The following is a 17,735-nucleotide window of genomic DNA, read 5'->3' as shown; positions in this document are numbered from 1 at the left end:
TCCACCGCCTGCCCTGTGACACGCAAGCCCTGCGTTCCCCCGCCTGTCCTGACACGCAATCCCTGCGTCCCACCTCCTGCCCTGTGACACGCAAGCCCTGCGTTCCACCGCCTGCCCTGTGACACGCAAGCCCTGCGTTCCACCGCCTGCCCTGTGACACGCAAGCCCTGCGTTCCACCGCGTGCCCTGTGACACGCACGCCCTGCGTTCCACCGCCTGCCCTGTGACACGCAAGCCCTGCATTTCACCGCCTGCCCTGTGACACGCAAGCCCTGCGTTTCACCGCCTGCCCTGTGACACACAAGCCCTGCGTTCCACCGCCTGCCCTGTGACACGCAAGCCCTGCGTTCCACCGCCTGCCCTGTGACCCGCAAGCCCTGCGTTCCCCCGCCTGCCCTGTGACACGCAAGCCCTGCGTTTCACCGCCTGCCCTGTGACACACAAGCCCTGCGTTCCACCGCCTGCCCTGTGACCCGCAAGCCCTGCGTTCCACCGCCTGCCCTGTGACACGCAAGCCCTGCGTTCCACCGCCTGCCCTGTGACACGCAAGCCCTGCGTTCCACCGCCTGCCCTGTGACACGCAAGCCCTGCACCCGGGGACAGCCCTGTGACACGCAAGCCCTGCACCCAGGGGGGGAGTGGGTGAAGGGGGGGAGGAGGGAGGAGAGAGGAGTGAGATGGGTGAGAGGAGGAGTGAGATGGAAGGTGTGGGTGGAGGATGTGGGTGAAGGGGGGGAGGGAGTGGGTGGAGGGAGTGGGTGAAGGGGATGGGACAGGGAGTGGGTGAATGTAGAGGGAGAGGGGGATTGGCCCGGTATTAAAGGGGTTGCACCCCATATGGCCACCCCCTGACCTCACCAGGGAGGCAAGCGGATAACTGGACTGTGGTCCAGGAATGTGGTTTTTACCTTGCTGCAACATGAAAATGTGTGTTCCCCTGTTCTAGTGTATTATCACCATGTAAGTGTCTGCACCACACAAACACTGGGATCCATCTGGGAGGACAAGGGTTAATAGTTAGGGAGTGATTATAGCCCTTTGTTTAATTTTCCTGCCTTTTCAGGCACCATATTGCAGAGTCCCATAGGTCGCCATTGGAGCTCCATTCATTTCAATGGCGGATCTAGCGGTTTTGGACCTGTTTCCCTCGAAGACCAGCAGGTGGCGTCCGAGAGGAGGAGCGGCGGTTTCCCATTGTAAGTCAATGGGCCCATTGACTTCAATGTAGATTCCTCGACGGTGATCTCTAGGAATAGGTTGGCAGCCGTCCAAACCGCAAAGCGGAAACATTGTCTAAAAAAGAGCTTTTAATCACGATTAGTTCAAGGTCAACGACAAGTGGTGTGGGAATCTTAGGTTCTAGGGCACCCAGGAATAAAATTCTTTTTGCCCCTAGCCCCTAGGCCTCCCCACACTTGACCACCACCGGGTACAAGAATCCAGGACCCCCAGAAAGGGTCGCGCTGGCCGAGCGGGTCGCGCCATAGGCTTCAATGGCGGCGAGAGGAGCAGCGCGAGAAAACGGCTAAGTCCAAAACCCTGAAAAGTATAAGCCCATATCTCCGGTTCTGGAGTGGGATGGGGGAGAGGAGTGGGATTGGGGAGGGAGAGGAGTGGGATGGGGGAGAGGAGTGGAATGGGGAGAGGAGTGGAATGGGGGAGAGGAGTGGAATGGGGGGAGAGGAGTGGGATGGGGGGGAGAGGAGTGGGATGGGGGGAGAGGAGTGGAATGGGGGGAGAGGAGCGGAATGGGGGGGATGAAGAGGGATGAGTGGGATGGGGGGGATGAGTGGGATGGGGGGGAGGAGGGATGAGTGGGATGGGGGGGGAGAGGGATGAGTGGGGTGGGGGTGCAGGAGGGATGAGTGGGATGGGGGGGCAGGAGGGATGAGTGGGATGGGGGGATGAGTGGGATAGGGGGAATGAGTGGGATGGGGGAGAAGAGGGATGAGTGGGACGGGGGGAGGAGGGATGAGTGTGATGGGGGGAGGGGGGATGAGTGGGATGGGGGGGAAGAGGAATGTGGGGGGAGGAGGATAGAGTGGGATGGGGCGAGGAGAGAGGAGTGGGATGGGGGGAGGAGAGAGGAGTGGGATGGGGGGAGGAGTGAGGAGAGGGATGGGGGAGAGAGGAATGGGATAGGGGAGAGGAATGGGATACGGGGGAGAGAAGTGGGATGGGGGGGGAGGAGAGAGGAATGGGATGGGGGGAGATGAGAGAGGAATGGGATGGGGGTATAGAGGAGTGGGATGGGGAGGAGAGAGGAGTGGGATGGGGGGTGAGAGGAGTGGGATGGGGGGGAGGAAGAGGAGTGGGATGGGGGGGAGGAAGAGGAGTGGGATGGGGGGAGGGAGAGGAGTGGGAAGGGGGAGAGAGGAATGGGGTGGGGGTGAGAGGAGTGGGATGGGGGGAGAGGAGTGGGATGGGGGAGAGGAGTGGGCTGGGGGGAAAGAGGAGTGGGGTGGGGGGAGAGAGGTGTGGGATGGGGGGGAGAGAGGAGTGGGATGGGGGGAGGGAGAGGAGTGGGATGGGGGAGGGAGAGGAGTGGGATGGGGAGGGAGAGGAGTTGGATGGAGGGAGAGGAGTGGGATGGGGGGGAGAGGAGTGGGATGGGGGAGAGGAGTGGGATGAGGGGGGAGAGAGGAGAGGGATGAGGGGGAGAGGAGTGTGATGGGGGAAAGAGGAGTGGGATGGGGGGGAGGAGTAGTTCCCTGACGAAGTACGAAAGTACGAAACGCGTAGGAGAGGGCGCGTTCCTTTATTCTTTACATATACCCCCATTGCGGCATTATATTGGGACATTTGTTTCATTGCGGGACCTGCAAGGGACTCTGTACACTGCTCGACTGCATATCGCCAAGGAGTGACGCACTAAAGACGCGACCGGCCGAGAGACGCTGCCGGATGACGTCACACGCCAACGTGGACTAACCAGGAAGAGACGCGGTGATCCACCCCTGAGAACAACTGCTGTGAGCTCCGTGAAGGCGCGGGAAGGTTCCCCAACGCTGTGAACCGAGCTGAGCTGTATACTCCGCATCCAGATACCAGCATCTTGAGGGAGGACGTCCAATTCCCGGTGCCTGTATCCCGTTGTGCCTGCCGAGTGGTAACATGTCCCTAACATGTCTTGCTATTAACCCTTCTTTTTGATGTACGTGCAATACTCACCTTTATTTTTTATAAAACTATTTAAATATACTATACTATGGTTTTTTTGCGCTGTTCTTTTTTTGTTTCTATCTAGCTTGGTGTTTGAACCATTCCCACTGATCAGCAGCACAAAACATCACCTATCAGGTTGTATTATTAATTTATATATAAGTCACTTTTCTTTAGCACAGACCACATTGAGCGCAACTTTTTTCTGTTTTCACTTTATTCTGCAGTGCTGCCTGCACTTCTAAATTTTCCTGGTCACTGACTCCAAGGTTATGGGGTCCTGCGCTCTGGACGCTGGTCACTTTTGCAGCTATCTGCAGGTATGGCTCTCTTCCTGGGGTCACATATGAGTCATCATCATCATCATCGTATGGCCTGAAGGGACACTGTTTTGTATGATTACATACATTGCAAAACGGACATTTAACGGCGGCCATTTTAAAAACCCATCTTTTCCCCCTCTTTCACACCCGACAGGACAGACTTTATACAACACACGTGAGTTGTACTTGCTTAACAATGTTTGAACTTTCTTGGTTTTTCTTAGGGCAACATCTTTGCAAAAATCCATTTTCACTTTCTTTCACACACAGCAGGGCAAACTTGCACTCAGCACTTTAGACAGTACAGCGATCCTTTCCTACCCGACAGGGCAAATTTGCACTCAGCACTTTAGACAGTACAGCGATCCTTTCCTACCCGACAGGGCAAATTTGCACTCAGCACTTTAGACAGTACAGCGATCCTTTCCTACCCGACAGGGCAAATTTGCACTCAGCACTTTAGACAGTACAGCGATCCTTTCCTACCCGACAGGGCAAATTTGCACTCAGCACTTTAGACAGTACAGCGATCCTTTCCTACCCGACAGGGCAAATTTGCACTCAGCACTTGCTAGCTGCAATTTTTTATTTTTTTGTTTTTTTTTGCCTGGGTTCATGACCTTAACACATCATCTACTGACCCCCAGAGGCGTAGCATCCCACTTCTAAAACTACCTGTGGCAGGACGGCCTCGCGGCAGGGTCTGTGAGACGATACAACACGGTGTGAAGTTTAACTAGGGTGGTTTTATTATCCACCCGGCAAGTAAACATCACGAGTACTGTCTCTTTAAGTAAAAATAAAATATAAAATAAATTCTTATTCCCGTTAGGGAAACTAACTCAACTTTACTGTGACCCTGTCTAGCAGGGCCGCCAGACAATCTTGTTCTCTGCCTAAAACATATCTCGTGGAAATATAGTCTTTTAAATATTGCAGAGTCTTATTTATGGCTCATCTGTTTAGAGGGGATTCCTTTCCCAGGGTCTCTGTGTCGCTCCTTCAGTCCTTTAGGAACGCCGATTACAGTGAGCAGGCTATCCAGTCCATGGTGATCTTTTATCCTGGGTTGGGGTCCCAGCAGTCGAGCTTCTTGCAGGGCTGGGGAACCACTGCAGCCAGGTTCCTTCCTAGCTGGGGAGAAGCCTCTCTACCCTCCTGGGAAAAAGCTAACTCTCTTTGTACAGGCTACTTCCTGCCTTTTAAACCTTCACTTAGGAGTGCTGTCTTAATTGGTGCCAGGTTCAGTAAGCTCACAGAGAGAAACTTAACCTCCTGCATACTGGCACCTATCCACTCTGCTAGCTCTTTAGCCCATAAGGACAGTGACTCTGTCACAGTGTGTGTGTGTGGTGGGGGGAGAGAGAGAGAGTGTGTGTGTGTGAGAGAAAGGGAGTGTGTGAGTGAGAGAAGAGGAGTGTGTGAGTGGGTCGTGGGTGAGTGTGTGTGTCTGTGGGGAGGAAGAGAGTGTGTGTGTGAGAGGGGGGTAGTGTGTGTGTGTGTGTGTGTGTGTGTGTGTGTGTGTGTGTGTGTGTGTGTGTGTGTGTGTGTGTGTTGAAAACCACTGCTATAGACTAAAAATATAGAAACCATGTACAATTGTATTGTTTCAAACTTTTATTGATGCATTGTACAATAAAGTATGTAAGACACCAATAATCGTGTTGTACTGTATTCATAAATACTATACACATCATTTTGGTTCACACACAAACACATACTGTACTGTAGATCCAGTACTGTTCTCACAGCTGCTTTTCTTCGTGTAACATTCCAGTTACATTCGTGTTAGAACATTAACTATGGGGCTATAATTCTGAAGAACAGGGAAAACCGTGTGATGCACCACGTGTTCATTCAACTACTACGGACAGCACACCGTACATTAACAAACGCACTTGTGAGTAAACTTTAAAAAGTTTGACTGTTCCATTGCATCTCTGCTTCTTTTTAACGATTTCAATCAAGTGTTTTAAACAGTAAAACTGAAATGGAAGCTACGTTTTCTGTTTCAAGAAATTTAAGTCCAGGTTACACACCTGCGAGCGCCTCTGTGATCTTAGGTGGCGGCTCTGGTTCCTCGTCCTCATCGTCTTCGGTTGCATCCACATCTTGATTTTCGCTAGTAACGTTTTGGATTATTTCTGAGTCAGTCATATGCTCATAGGTAGGACAGCTGCTGTCCCCATCTACCCACAATTCTATCGTGGCCCACTTTCTCCACCAAGGAATGGTCCCAGTACTCTTTCTGCATTGGCCATGTAATTTTCTAAGAATAGATTGGCGGCGGCGGCTTCTTCCCGTGTAAAGCCCTCAAAGTCATTCTCTTCATCACGGTCACTGGCTACCTGGAAGTTAGCCGGTACCAGACTTGCACCAGTTACGTTTCTCCAACATTTAGAAATGCACATTTTTGTGATTGCTTCCCATGCTTCACCACCAATGTAAAAAAAAACAACTTATTTTAAGGTTTAGCTTGTAGTAATGCAGTAGCAGAATCCTCGCCCGTGATTATTCGCTGTATCGGCGTCCTTCGGAAGTTCATCTTGAACGTTGCTATAATGCCTTGATCCAGCGGCTGTATTTTTGATGTATTTTGATGTATTTTTGATGTGGTTGTTGCCATCTCTGCTTATTAAGCTATCGGCAGACGGATGGGCAGGGCAGTTATCTAGCAAAACCAGAGCTTTGGTCTCCGACCTTTGTGGCCGTTAGTGTTTAAGTACTTCGGGTACAAACTGCTGAAGAAACCAGTTTTCGAAAATGCTGGACGTCATCCATGCGTTGTTACTAAAGGTCGTAGGGAAAAGGCAGAGGCCACATTCACATGGTGGAGGCACTGTGGCGATTTAAACTCGCCTATACAAAGTGGTTGCTAAATGGTTATATATAGACTCCTCCTATCTGAGGAAGCGTGGTGACACGCGAAACGCGTCATAGTACACGTCGAGTCAGACGTCATAGGAGGCGACAGCTCAACTTCGTGGAATACGGCCAGTATACGGGTGTTAAACTATCCTACGCCCCACTTTTGCTCACGGCAATTTTGTGATCTGTATACCGTCTACTATATTCTATATCAATAGCTTTTGGCTTCTGCTTCGGTCCGCCGTGACCCCTTAAGTGGTTGCAATGTCACCCTGTTGGTTTATTGAATACTCGGGTCCGCCGAGACCACGTGTGTTTTGTTGATGCATTTATATTATCCCACATGTGAACTCCAAGTGGTTTTACTGTCAGACATAAACACACGTATTTGATTATGCCATTCTAAATAGCATCATCGTTTGCTTTTGCCATCTGGCATATATACGGCTATAACCCTAGAGTAAACAATATATTTCTGTCTCCCCATGCTAATTATGGTTATATATATATATATATATATACACCCTGTAACAGGGATATATTGCATATACTACCATAGCGTCAATACATTGCGACCACACAGCTATTTGTGAGCATATAATCACTAAAACTGGCTACCATTGGAAACAAAGTTACTTGTATGTGGAATGAGTCATTTATATACCAGTTGGATATTATGTGATACAACTTAGGCCACGTGTATAGTGCCGTCGACGGCGACACGACGGGTGAAAAAGTTATATTTCGCCGGGCAGCGGCGTCGCGGGTTTCCGGCCATTTGATTGGTTCAAGGGCCGTCACGAGGCGACAGCCCTTGAAAAATCTAATTTTGCCGGCTACCAGTTTTCGCTTCGTCGCTCCGTCGCATATACTGCTGCGGCCAGCTTCAGTCTCACACTTACCCGTCTTGTCCCGCGGCTGCTTTCGGGCTGGCGCCGAACTTGGCCGCGCGCCAGCCACATTTTCCCCTCGTGACCTCTGCCTCTGCCTCTGCTCTGCTTCTCCGGGTCCCCTCCGCTTCCCACATCCCCCCTTACCCAGCTCCTCCTTCGGGGAACCATGGGCACACGCGCCATGCGCGCACCCTGGCACGCGTGACCGCGCATCAGTGACGCGCGGCACGCGGCGAAAAAAAAAACAGCCGCGTCTGCCCGCACATTGCGGTGGCGGCCGCTGAAGACTCAGCTCGGCCGCCATTGTACTATACTTACTATAAGCGCCCGCGGCAGCAATGCATTTGTTTTCGGGCGACGTTGCGTCGCCGGCACTATAAGCGCGGTCTGAAGGAAAAAAGGCAATGTTATGACCAATATGCTTTATGTTACAACAATTGTATCATACCCTAGCAACAAAGGGAGAACAGAGAGAGTACATACACAGAGATATACACATTGCAACATAGGGCAATTCACCCATAGTAAACCTAAATATATATATTTTACTTACATATACTACTGACAACTATACTGAGATGTCGGAGTGGACGTAAATAAGCACAGACACACATTATTGTGACTACTAGTCTGTACGCTATAAATACAGAGTCTGAAGTCCACTCCACCCCTATAAAAGGATTTTAAACAATTCCCACTGTAAACAATTCACTGAGTCACAAATTATTATTTTTTGATATAATAAAACTTTATTTTTGTTTTTAACCGAGTCTACTGATCCCCAGGCCTACATTAGGCTTTATTAGCACATTTGTCTCGCTAGGACAATTCTGTTCTAAATCTGAAAATAAATACTTAGTATTTAGAGTGCAATTAGGAGGAATCGTTTGTATTTTCTTCGATATTTCTGTGCCGTACAAAGTGGCTTCAGTTTGTGATTTCCCGTTTGGTTAGCACATAAAAGTACGGTCACTCCGTCTCATTTGTTTAAAGCCTTGTTTTCTCTGACCGTCACTTTTACAAGCCAGAGTGATATTAGGTAACATTTTGTAACACTGTCCGGTCTCATCGCAGTTATACGCCTATTCTGCAGTATTGCCACCATCTTCAATTATCTTCTGAAGCTGGGCAGGGTGCTAGCACGCAGCTTCATCGTCAGCTGGCCGTATCTCTCCGGATCCAGCGGTTCTGCTTATTCCATGTCGCTTTCTAAAGCGATTTAGCCACCCAGAACTAGCCGTGAACGGAATGGACTCTTTTCCGTAAAGTTGGTTGTAAACCTTTTTGGCTTGCGTTTGCAGAAGGGGTCCAGACAGAGGCGCGCCTTCGGATCTCTCTTTGACAAACCACTGAAACACAGCTTTATCCAACGGGTTGTATCGAGGTTTCCGCAAACGATTCCGTTTCAGTCCGTTGTCCGTTTCCATGGACTTAGCTGCATCACGAAGTTTGTGCTCCTCCTTTTTCCATCCACGAACCGTAGACTCGTTCACTCCTAGGTCTCTAGCCACTTGGGTTTGCTGGACTCCAGATCTGATCCTATCGAGCGCAGCTATTTTTTCTTTTAAAGTAAACCTCTTCCGTTTGTTTGTAGTTTCCGCCATTTCTACCTTGCAGGGGTCTTCCGTAAGCCTTTTCCTGGTGTTAAAAACCTGAGGCTGGGGTGGAGGGGAGGGGGGAGATTAACAACGGAACTGGAAGGGTTAAATACCTGAGGATAAGTGGGGGGGGGGTTAAAAAGGGAACTGGAGGGGTTACATTCCTGGCTCTCTGACAGCACACTGGGTGCTAGAATCAGACTGACAGAGATCCCCCTGAGCAGAGAGAGTGTCAGAGCTTTTTTGTCTCACTTTCTGGCATTGTTGTTTTATATTTTAGGTCTGTGTTATACCGTTGTGTTGCCCTGTGTGTTCTGCTCTTAAATTTACAAATTCATTGCGTCGGAGCGATGCGTCGCCATGGTAACCGGCATTAAATGACGACGCTGGGTCCCGTGATGTCGCGTTGCCATGGCGACGTGACGTCACATGGTCCCGCTATGTCATTTGACACCGGAGCCGAGGGGGGTGGGGGCGCAGGCAGCAAGCTCCCTGCCACATGACAAGCGCTGGTCTACAGGAGAGGATAGAAAACGGCCTGGTAGGAGGTGATCTGCTGCTTGTTATTGGGAGCCACGCTCACATCGCGTTATAAGCGGATTCGCGTTGTAACAGATCGCGCTATAATGGGGTTGAGCTGTATTAGGGGAAGGGGAAGTGTGTGTGTGTGTGTGTGTGTGTGTGTGTGTGTGTGTGTGTGTGTATGTATATTAGAGGAGGGGGTAAGCATATGTATTTAAGTAAATCTGTGTGTATATATTAGGGGAGGGGGTAAGTGTATGTATACAAGTGTGTGTATATGTATATGTATATATATATATATCTCCCCCTCTTCCCCTATCTATATCTATCATACACATTACTTAAGTTATGGTGGGTGAAAAAGGCGACAAAAAACCTCCACCATTAGCATATAGCCAATAAAGAATATCACTTGTGAGCACAGTCACATGTCTTAGATAGGTCTGCAATCCTGCCTTTCACCATTATCCCCAGCATCCAGTGCTCCCACTGCAGCAAAGGATTCTGGGAAATGACATGCAAATGGACACACGTGTCACCTTTTGCCCGAAATCCATTTTTACATGGAACCCTTATATCTGCATCTAATCCCGTGCAGTGCTCAAAAGCTATATATATTTATATATATATAAAAACAAAAGGAACGATTCTTGCGCTCCTACCAATTAGGCTAAAATAAAATCATTTATCTCTGAAACGTCATAGGGGTAGGTTTATTGGCTCATGTGCTTTACATAGCAGGCTTCTAAATGCTTTGGCCAAAGGGTTTAACCAAATACCCTTTTTCATGAGAATATTATTTTATCTTAGCCTAATTGGTAGGAATTATTCTTTTTGTTTGTCTATATGTAAGGCCCATCTTTTAACCGGCAGCAAATTTCTATAGGGAGGAGCGCGGTATTATGTACAATATATATATATAGGGAGGGGGTAAGTGTATGTATACAGGGAGACAGGGAGATATCTGATCACTTCCTACCTGCATTCCTGTGGGTGTGCATGCGCTGATTGGCTGCAACGGGCCATGTGACGCTATCTCCGCTGCAGGTGCTTCTGGGAGTTGTAGTCCTGCTGCGGGCTGTGCAGGGGAAATAAATGACACGGTCTGAGCTACAGGAGAAAAAAAAGTTTCTCATGTTAAAGCTTTTACCTTTTTTACATCAGCCAAGACGTCTCCTGACGCTGCGTTCCACCGCCTGCCCTGTGACACGCAAGCCCTGCGTTCCACCGCCTGTCCTGTGACACGCAAGCCCTGCGTTCCACCGCCTGTCCTGTGACACGCATGCCCTGCGTTCCCCCGCCTACCCAGTGACGCGCAAGCCCTGCGTTCCCCCGCCTGTCCTGTGACACGCAAGCCCTGCGTTCCACCGCCTGTCCTGTGACACGCAAGCCCTGCGTTCCACCGCCTGCCCTGTGACACGCAAGCCCTGCGTTCCACCGCCTGCCCTGTGACACGCAAGCCCTGCGTTCCCCCGCCTGTCCTGTGACACGCAAGCCCTGCGTTCTACCGCCTGTCTTGTGACACGCAAGCCCTGCGTTCCCCCTCCTGTCCTGTGACACGCAAGCCCTGCGTTCCCCCGCCTGTCCTGTGACACGCAAGCCCTGCGTTCCACCGCCTGTCCTGTGACACGCAAGCCCTGCGTTCTACCGCCTGTCCTGACACGCAAGCCCTGCGTTCTACCGCCTGTCCTGTGACACGCAAGCCCTGCGTTCCCCCGCCTGTCCTGTGACACGCAAGCCCTGCGTTCCCCCTCCTGTCCTGTGACGCGCAAGCCCTGCGTTCCCCCTCCTGTCCTGTGACACGCAAGCCCTGCGTTCCACCGCCTGTCTTGTGACACGCAAGCCCTGCGTTCCCCCGCCTGCCCTGTGACACGCAAGCCCTGCGTTCCACCGCCTGTCCTGTGACACGCAAGCCCTGCGTTCTACCGCCTGTCCTGACACGCAAGCCCTGCGTTCTACCGCCTGTCCTGTGACACGCAAGCCCTGCGTTCCCCCGCCTGTCCTGTGACACGCAAGCCCTGCGTTCCCCCTCCTGTCCTGTGACGCGCAAGCCCTGCGTTCCCCCTCCTGTCCTGTGACACGCAAGCCCTGCGTTCTACCGCCTGTCCTGTGATACGCAAGCCCTGCGTTCCCCCGCCTGTCCTGTGACACGCACGCCCTGCGTTCCCCCGCCTGCCCTGTGACACGCAAGCCCTGCGTTCCACCGCCTGCTCTGCGTTCCACCTCCTGCCCTGTGACACGCAAGCCCTGCGTTCCACCGCCTGCTCTGCGTTCCACCTCCTGCCCTGTGACACGCAAGCCCTGCGTTCCACCGCCTGCCCTGTGACACGCAAGCCCTGCGTTCCACCGCCTGTCCTGTGATACGCAAGCCCTGCGTTCCCCCGCCTGCCCTGTGACACGCAATCCCTGCGTTCCACCGCCTGTCCTGTGATACGCAAGCCCTGCGTTCCACCGCCTGTCCTGTGATACGCAAGCCCTGCGTTCCACCGCCTGTCCTGTGACACGCATGCCCTGCGTTCCACTGCCTGCTCTGTGACACGCAAGCCCTGCGTTCCACCGCCTGTCCTGTGACACGCAAGCCCTGCGTTCCACTGCCTGCTCTGTGACACGCAAGCCCTGCGTTCCACCGCCTGTCCTGTGACACGCAAGCCCTGCGTTCCACTGCCTGCTCTGTGACACGCAAGCCCTGCGTTCCACCGCCTGCTCTGTGACACGCATGCCCTGCGTTCCCCGCCTGCCCTGTGACACGCAAGCCCTGCGTTCCCCCGCCTGCCCTGTGACACGCAAGCCCTGCGTTCCAACGCCTGTCCTGTGACACGCAAGCCCTGCGTTCCACCGCCTGTTCTGTGACACGCAAACCCTGCGTTCCACCGCCTGCCCTGTGACACGCAAGCCCTGCGTTCCACCGCCTGCCCTGTGACACGCAAGCCCTGCGTTCCCCCGCCTGTCCTGACACGCAATCCCTGCGTCCCACCGCCTGCCCTGTGACACGCAAGCCCTGCGTTCCACCGCCTGCCCTGTGACACGCAAGCCCTGCGTTCCACCGCCTGCCCTGTGACACGCAAGCCCTGCATTTCACCGCCTGCCCTGTGACACGCAAGCCCTGCGTTCCACCGCCTGCCCTGTGACACGCAAGCCCTGCGTTCCACCGCCTGCCCTGTGACACGCAAGCCCTGTGTTTCACGGCCTGCCCTGTGACACGCAATCCCTGCGTTCCACCGCCTGCCCTGTGATACGCAAGCCCTGCGTTCCACCGCCTGCCCTGTGACACGCAAGCCCTGCGTTCCACCGCCTGCCCTGTGACACGCAAGCCCTGCGTTCCACCGCCTGCCCTGTGACACGCAAGCCCTGCACCCGGGGACAGCCCTGTGACACGCAAACCCTGCACCCAGGGGGGGAGGGGGTGAAGGGGGGGAGGAGGGAGGAGAGAGGAGTGAGATGGGTGAGAGGAGGAGTGAGATGGAAGGTGTGGGTGGAGGATGTGGGTGAAGGGGGGGAGGGAGTGGGTGGAGGGAGTGGGTGAAGGGGATGGGACAGGGAGTGGGTGAATGTAGAGGGAGAGGGGGATTGGCCCGGTATTAAAGGGGTTGCACCCCATATGGCCACCCCCTGACCTCACCAGGGAGGCAAGCGGATAACTGGACTGCGGTCCAGGAATGTGGTTTTTACCTTGCTGCAACATGAAAATGTGTGTTCCCCTGTTCTAGTGTATTATCACCATGTAAGTGTCTGCACCACACAAACACTGGGATCCATCTGGGAGGACAAGGGTTAATAGTTAGGGAGTGATTATAGCCCTTTGTTTAATTTTCCTGCCTTTTCAGGCACCATATTGCAGAGTCCCATAGGTCGCCATTGGAGCTCCATTCATTTCAATGGCGGATCTAGCGGTTTTGGACCTGTTTCCCTCGAAGACCAGCAGGTGGCGTCCGAGAGGAGGAGCGGCGGTTTCCCATTGTAAGTCAATGGGCCCATTGACTTCAATGTAGATTCCTCGACGGTGATCTCTAGGAATAGGTTGGCAGCCGTCCAAACCGCAAAGCGGAAACATTGTCAAAAAAAGAGCTTTCAATCACGATTAGTTCAAGGTCAACGACAAGTGGTGTGGGAATCTTAGGTTCTAGGGCACCCAGGAATAAAATTCTTTTTGCCCCTAGCCCCTAGGCCTCCCCACACTTGACCACCACCGGGTACAAGAATCCAGGACCCCCAGAAAGGATCGCGCTGGCCGAGCGGGTCGCGCCATAGGCTTCAATGGCGGCGAGAGGAGCAGCGCGAGAAAACGGCTAAGTCCAAAACCCTGAAAAGTATAAGCCCATATCTCCGGTTCTGGAGGGACCAGAGGGCTGGGTTTGGGGTGCCTGCAGTGACTGTTCCGGCATGACTGCAGGTCCATTCCCGACCCTCTCCGTCCAACCCGACGGAGTATGGACCATGGTAAAGGTCCGTGAGTTTTTCCCATAGACATCAATGGCGGCAGTTCCCCATTGACCGGCTATGGCGGAGACGTCCCACAGACTTCAATGGCGGCGATGCCCCATTGTAAGTCTATGGCGGCGGTACCCATAGGCGCCAATGGCGGAGGTTCCCCATTGAAAGTCTATGGCGGCGGGACCCGTTGATTTCGATGGGAAAGTGAAAAACTGAGATTTATTTTACAGCGGAGAATTTTGTAATAAAGAAATAAACGGTTTAACTTGTATTTGCATATCTCCGGTTCTGTGGGTCGCAGCGGGCTGAAACTTGGCCACTATGGTGAGTCACTTCCGGCATGAAGAACTCGGTCATTTCGACCCACTGGGCCCAACAGAACCGGTTATTTTAATATGTCTGTATATTAAAAACTATACTGTGTTTCAAAGCGGGGACAAAAGCCTGCGAAGATTCCTGCACACTGAGAAATGCAAATGGTCAGGGGGGCGACCTAATGTCTAAGAAACAGATCCTTGATCAAAGGCTCAGCCTCTCTAACTGTTTACATGAGGGCGGAGAAGCGCAGGGCTGGAGTGGTTTGTAGGTACCATAACTCACACCTACAAACAAAGAATATCCTGTCAGATACCCCATCTGGTAGACTGCCTGGCAACCCTGACTTGGGTGTGGGGCTACAGAAATGAGACCCCAAGCTCCCAGTACGCATGTGCCATCTAGCTGGGGGGCATGGGTTAACAATGTTCCCACGTTAGAGATTGGGTGCAGGTAATTGTTCTCCAATAGCCTGCACGCAATAGTAAGACTAGGGTTGAAAAGATATATAAACTGATGTCAACCTTAAAGTCTTGGTCTTCTTGTTACATCTTGATTGATACCTGATTGCTGGAGAATTGCTATGTGACTACTTCTTCATTCCAACCCCTAAGTAAGTGTTACCTTCTTGTCTGTTAATTGTACTATCTTGTTGTGTTCACCTATTCAAGGAATAAATATACTTTATTATATATAAGCCTCGTTCAGTTCAACCCAGTTATTTGGTGTATATTATATCTTGTCATAAGTTACCGTGACAGTGAAGGGGGTGGTGGAGGAAGCGGGTGAAAAGGGGGGGAGGGAGTGGGTGAAAGGGGGAGTAAGGGAGTGGGTGAAAGGGGAAGAGCGGGTGAAGGGAGTGGGCAAAGAGGAGGTGGCGGAGGGACAGGGTGTGAGGGAAGGGAGGGTGAAGGGACAGACTGAGGGGAATTTCATGGGGTCAACTTCAGGGTCAACTCCTTTGAGCCCATGCTAATCACTTGGCTATGTTGGACCGGAAGCTGGACACAGTCACCGTTACGCTGAAGACCCTGTACGGTCATTTCAGCACATCCAGTTCGGCTCCAGATTCTATTGCATCCTCGGCACTTGGTGCCGAAGCCACACCTATAGCCATGATCTTGAAGAGACCCAAGATTCCTTCTCCAGTCTGCTTTGGAGGTCTCGCTTCGACCTGCAGAGGTTTCCTTATACAGTGCCATATCCAGTTTGACACACAACCTTCATCATTTTCTATTCCTCACTTCTGGGTGGCATTTATCATGTCTCTCCTGGCCAATGAAGCTCTAGCCTGGGCCTCAGCACTTTATGAAAAGAACTTCTCCCCTCCTTGATGATTCGGTTGCCTTCATACAGGCCTTCAGGATGGTTTTCGATATTCCCAGTCGCGCGGCCTCCGCTGAGGCAACACTCCTGCAAATCCAGCAGGGTCATCGCACTATGACTCAGTACGCAGTAAAATTTAGGACCCTGCCATGGAAACGGACTGGAATGATGCAGCTCTGAAGTCAAGGTATAGGGGAGAAGCTAAAAGATGAGTTGACCTTCAGGGATATCCCTCCTGATCTAGAAGTCCTGATCTCGCCCTGCATTTCCCTGGATCTCCGTATGAAAGAGAGGAAGCTGGAGTGCTATCGCAAGACGTGGCCTAACCGGTTGGCACCGTGCTTCCAGACGTCTGTGAGTGAGCCTGTGGTAAACATTGAGGAGCCCATGCAGTTGGGGATTATGAGACTTACAGAAGAGAAGCAATGCTGGCACATTTCTGGGTTGTACCTCTACTGTGGCCAGTAAAATTACCTGGCATGGATTTGCCTAAATAAGGTGGAAAAACATCTGAGGATACCTACAAAATATAGAAGGAATTCCTCTGGGCGTATCCACCATCACTTCTTCACCATCCTGTTGTCTAATTAGTTTTCGTCTATGTAGGGAGGGCCACTCCATGTTGACTCAAGCCTTTGTGAATTCGGGAGCAGACGGCATGTTTATTGACCAGGCTTTTGCTGTCTAAGGTGGGATTCTGCTCCAGAAGAAGCTGATGCCCCTTGCTATTGCAACTATTGATGGAAGACAATTGGGATTCGGAATCATTTCTCAGGAGAAGACTCAAGTCCACGACTCACGCCACAGTCTGTGTCCTGCACCATGAACTTCTTTAGGTATTGATGTCGTTCTGAAGCTCTCCTAGTTACAGAGCCACAATCCACAGATTGAATGGATTTTGAGGCAGGTCATACCCTGGGGGTCCTCTGGTCATTCAGAGTGTCTCTTTTTTTTATCCAGCAGGACTCCTCTTTCACGTGATTGTAACAGCAGATAGAGCAGGTAGTGTCGGCCAGGTAGTGTCGGCCAGGTAGCGCCGGCCAGGTAGTAGTTAATCCCTGTCTGGAGGAAGGCAGTGCTACTAACGAGCCCACCTGTGTGTAGCAATGGTTTAAAACAGGGGTGCCCAAACTTTTCAGTCTGCGGCCCCCTGCCTGCTCTCACCCCCTGCCTGCTCTCACCCCCTGCCTGGCTCCGGTGTCAAATGATGCAGTGGGGGCATGTGACGTCACGTTGCCATGGCAACGCGACATCACATGATCCCGCGGGTTGCTATGCGACGTGTCGATTGAAGCTAAGGTAAGGTAATATTACGGAGGCCTCACGCGGTCCTCCGGCATTTCATTTAAATGAATTCGGGGAAGCGCGGGACCTCTAACTGCCTCGCCCCCCAGTTTGCGCACCCCTGGTTTAAAAGGCGGGAAAAGGAAGTGTTTGCCTCCCCTGGTCTGCGTACAGACCACATGTACGTGTCCTTGCTACCCAGGGACACCAGAGCGTGTAGACCATGTACTGACTGATCCGTATGGTTGATTTGAAGTGCTGGTTGTTTAAAGTGTGTGCAGTTAGAACCAGAAGCAGTTTGAACAAGGAAGCGGTTAAACAGGGTATAGTATATTGAAGTACAGTTTACTGTTAGTACTTCTAAACTTCATAGTTGCAAGAATGAGCAGGATTGAAAATGGCACTCAATGCACATCTTGCCACATGCATGTGCACTTGGAGCAGCTGTTCCAAAGAGCATACCGCTGTGAGAGGTGTGAGCGGGTGGTCTCTTTAGAATCAAAGATTGCTGATCTGAAGAGGCAACTTGCAATATTGAGGGACATTGGCAATCTTGAAAGGGGTTTAGAGCTCACTGAGCAGGCCCTTGCTTCGACTAGTGGTGCAGATGGTGGCGCTGTTAGTGAGGAGCAGGTAGGTAGCTTGGTTGCTGTTAGTGAGGAACAGGTAGGTAGCTGGGTGGCAGTTAGATGGGGAAGCAGGGGCAATAGGGAGAGGCAGGTCGTTTCTGAGCTGACACATCCCAATAGATTTGCCATGTTGAGTGAAGATATTGGGAATGTTGGGGCAGAAATGGCAAGGCTGGGGGAGACTAATTCCTCTAGCAGCCAGGGGAATAGTTCCTCCAGCACAGTGGAGACTCAGGATGCTCAGATACAAAGAAAGATTGTGGTGGTAGGGGACTCCATTATTAGGAAGGTAGATAGGGCAATCTGTTGCCGTGACCGCATGAACCGAAAAGTTTGTTGTCTTCCGGGTGCTCGGGTTTGGCACATTGCGGATTGGGTAGACAG

General features: G+C 51.9%; 1 protein-coding gene across 4 annotated transcripts in view; it reads right to left on the bottom strand.

Annotated features, from left to right (window-relative positions):
* LOC142483066 (uncharacterized) overlaps positions 1–17,735 on the bottom strand; it is a 35,688-nt gene that overhangs the window by 2,667 nt on the left and 15,286 nt on the right. For 2 of the 4 annotated variants that reach the window (XM_075583151.1, XM_075583150.1), the window contains exon 5: positions 10,346–10,444. The exons of 1 other annotated variant lie outside the window; for it this stretch is intronic. In XM_075583151.1, the coding sequence (XP_075439266.1) occupies positions 10,346–10,444 (99 nt within the window). Of the gene's footprint in view, positions 1–7,545; positions 8,905–10,345; positions 10,477–17,735 lie in introns of those variants that run through there. One more of the 4 variants, XM_075583152.1, reaches the window with a different exon arrangement.

This window comes from Ascaphus truei, unplaced genomic scaffold, assembly GCF_040206685.1.
Source record: "Ascaphus truei isolate aAscTru1 unplaced genomic scaffold, aAscTru1.hap1 HAP1_SCAFFOLD_293, whole genome shotgun sequence".
In the NCBI taxonomy this organism is placed as follows: domain Eukaryota; kingdom Metazoa; phylum Chordata; class Amphibia; order Anura; family Ascaphidae; genus Ascaphus; species Ascaphus truei.
The sequence above is the reverse complement of the archived record's forward strand: the minus strand, read 5'-3'. Positions and strand labels throughout refer to the sequence as shown.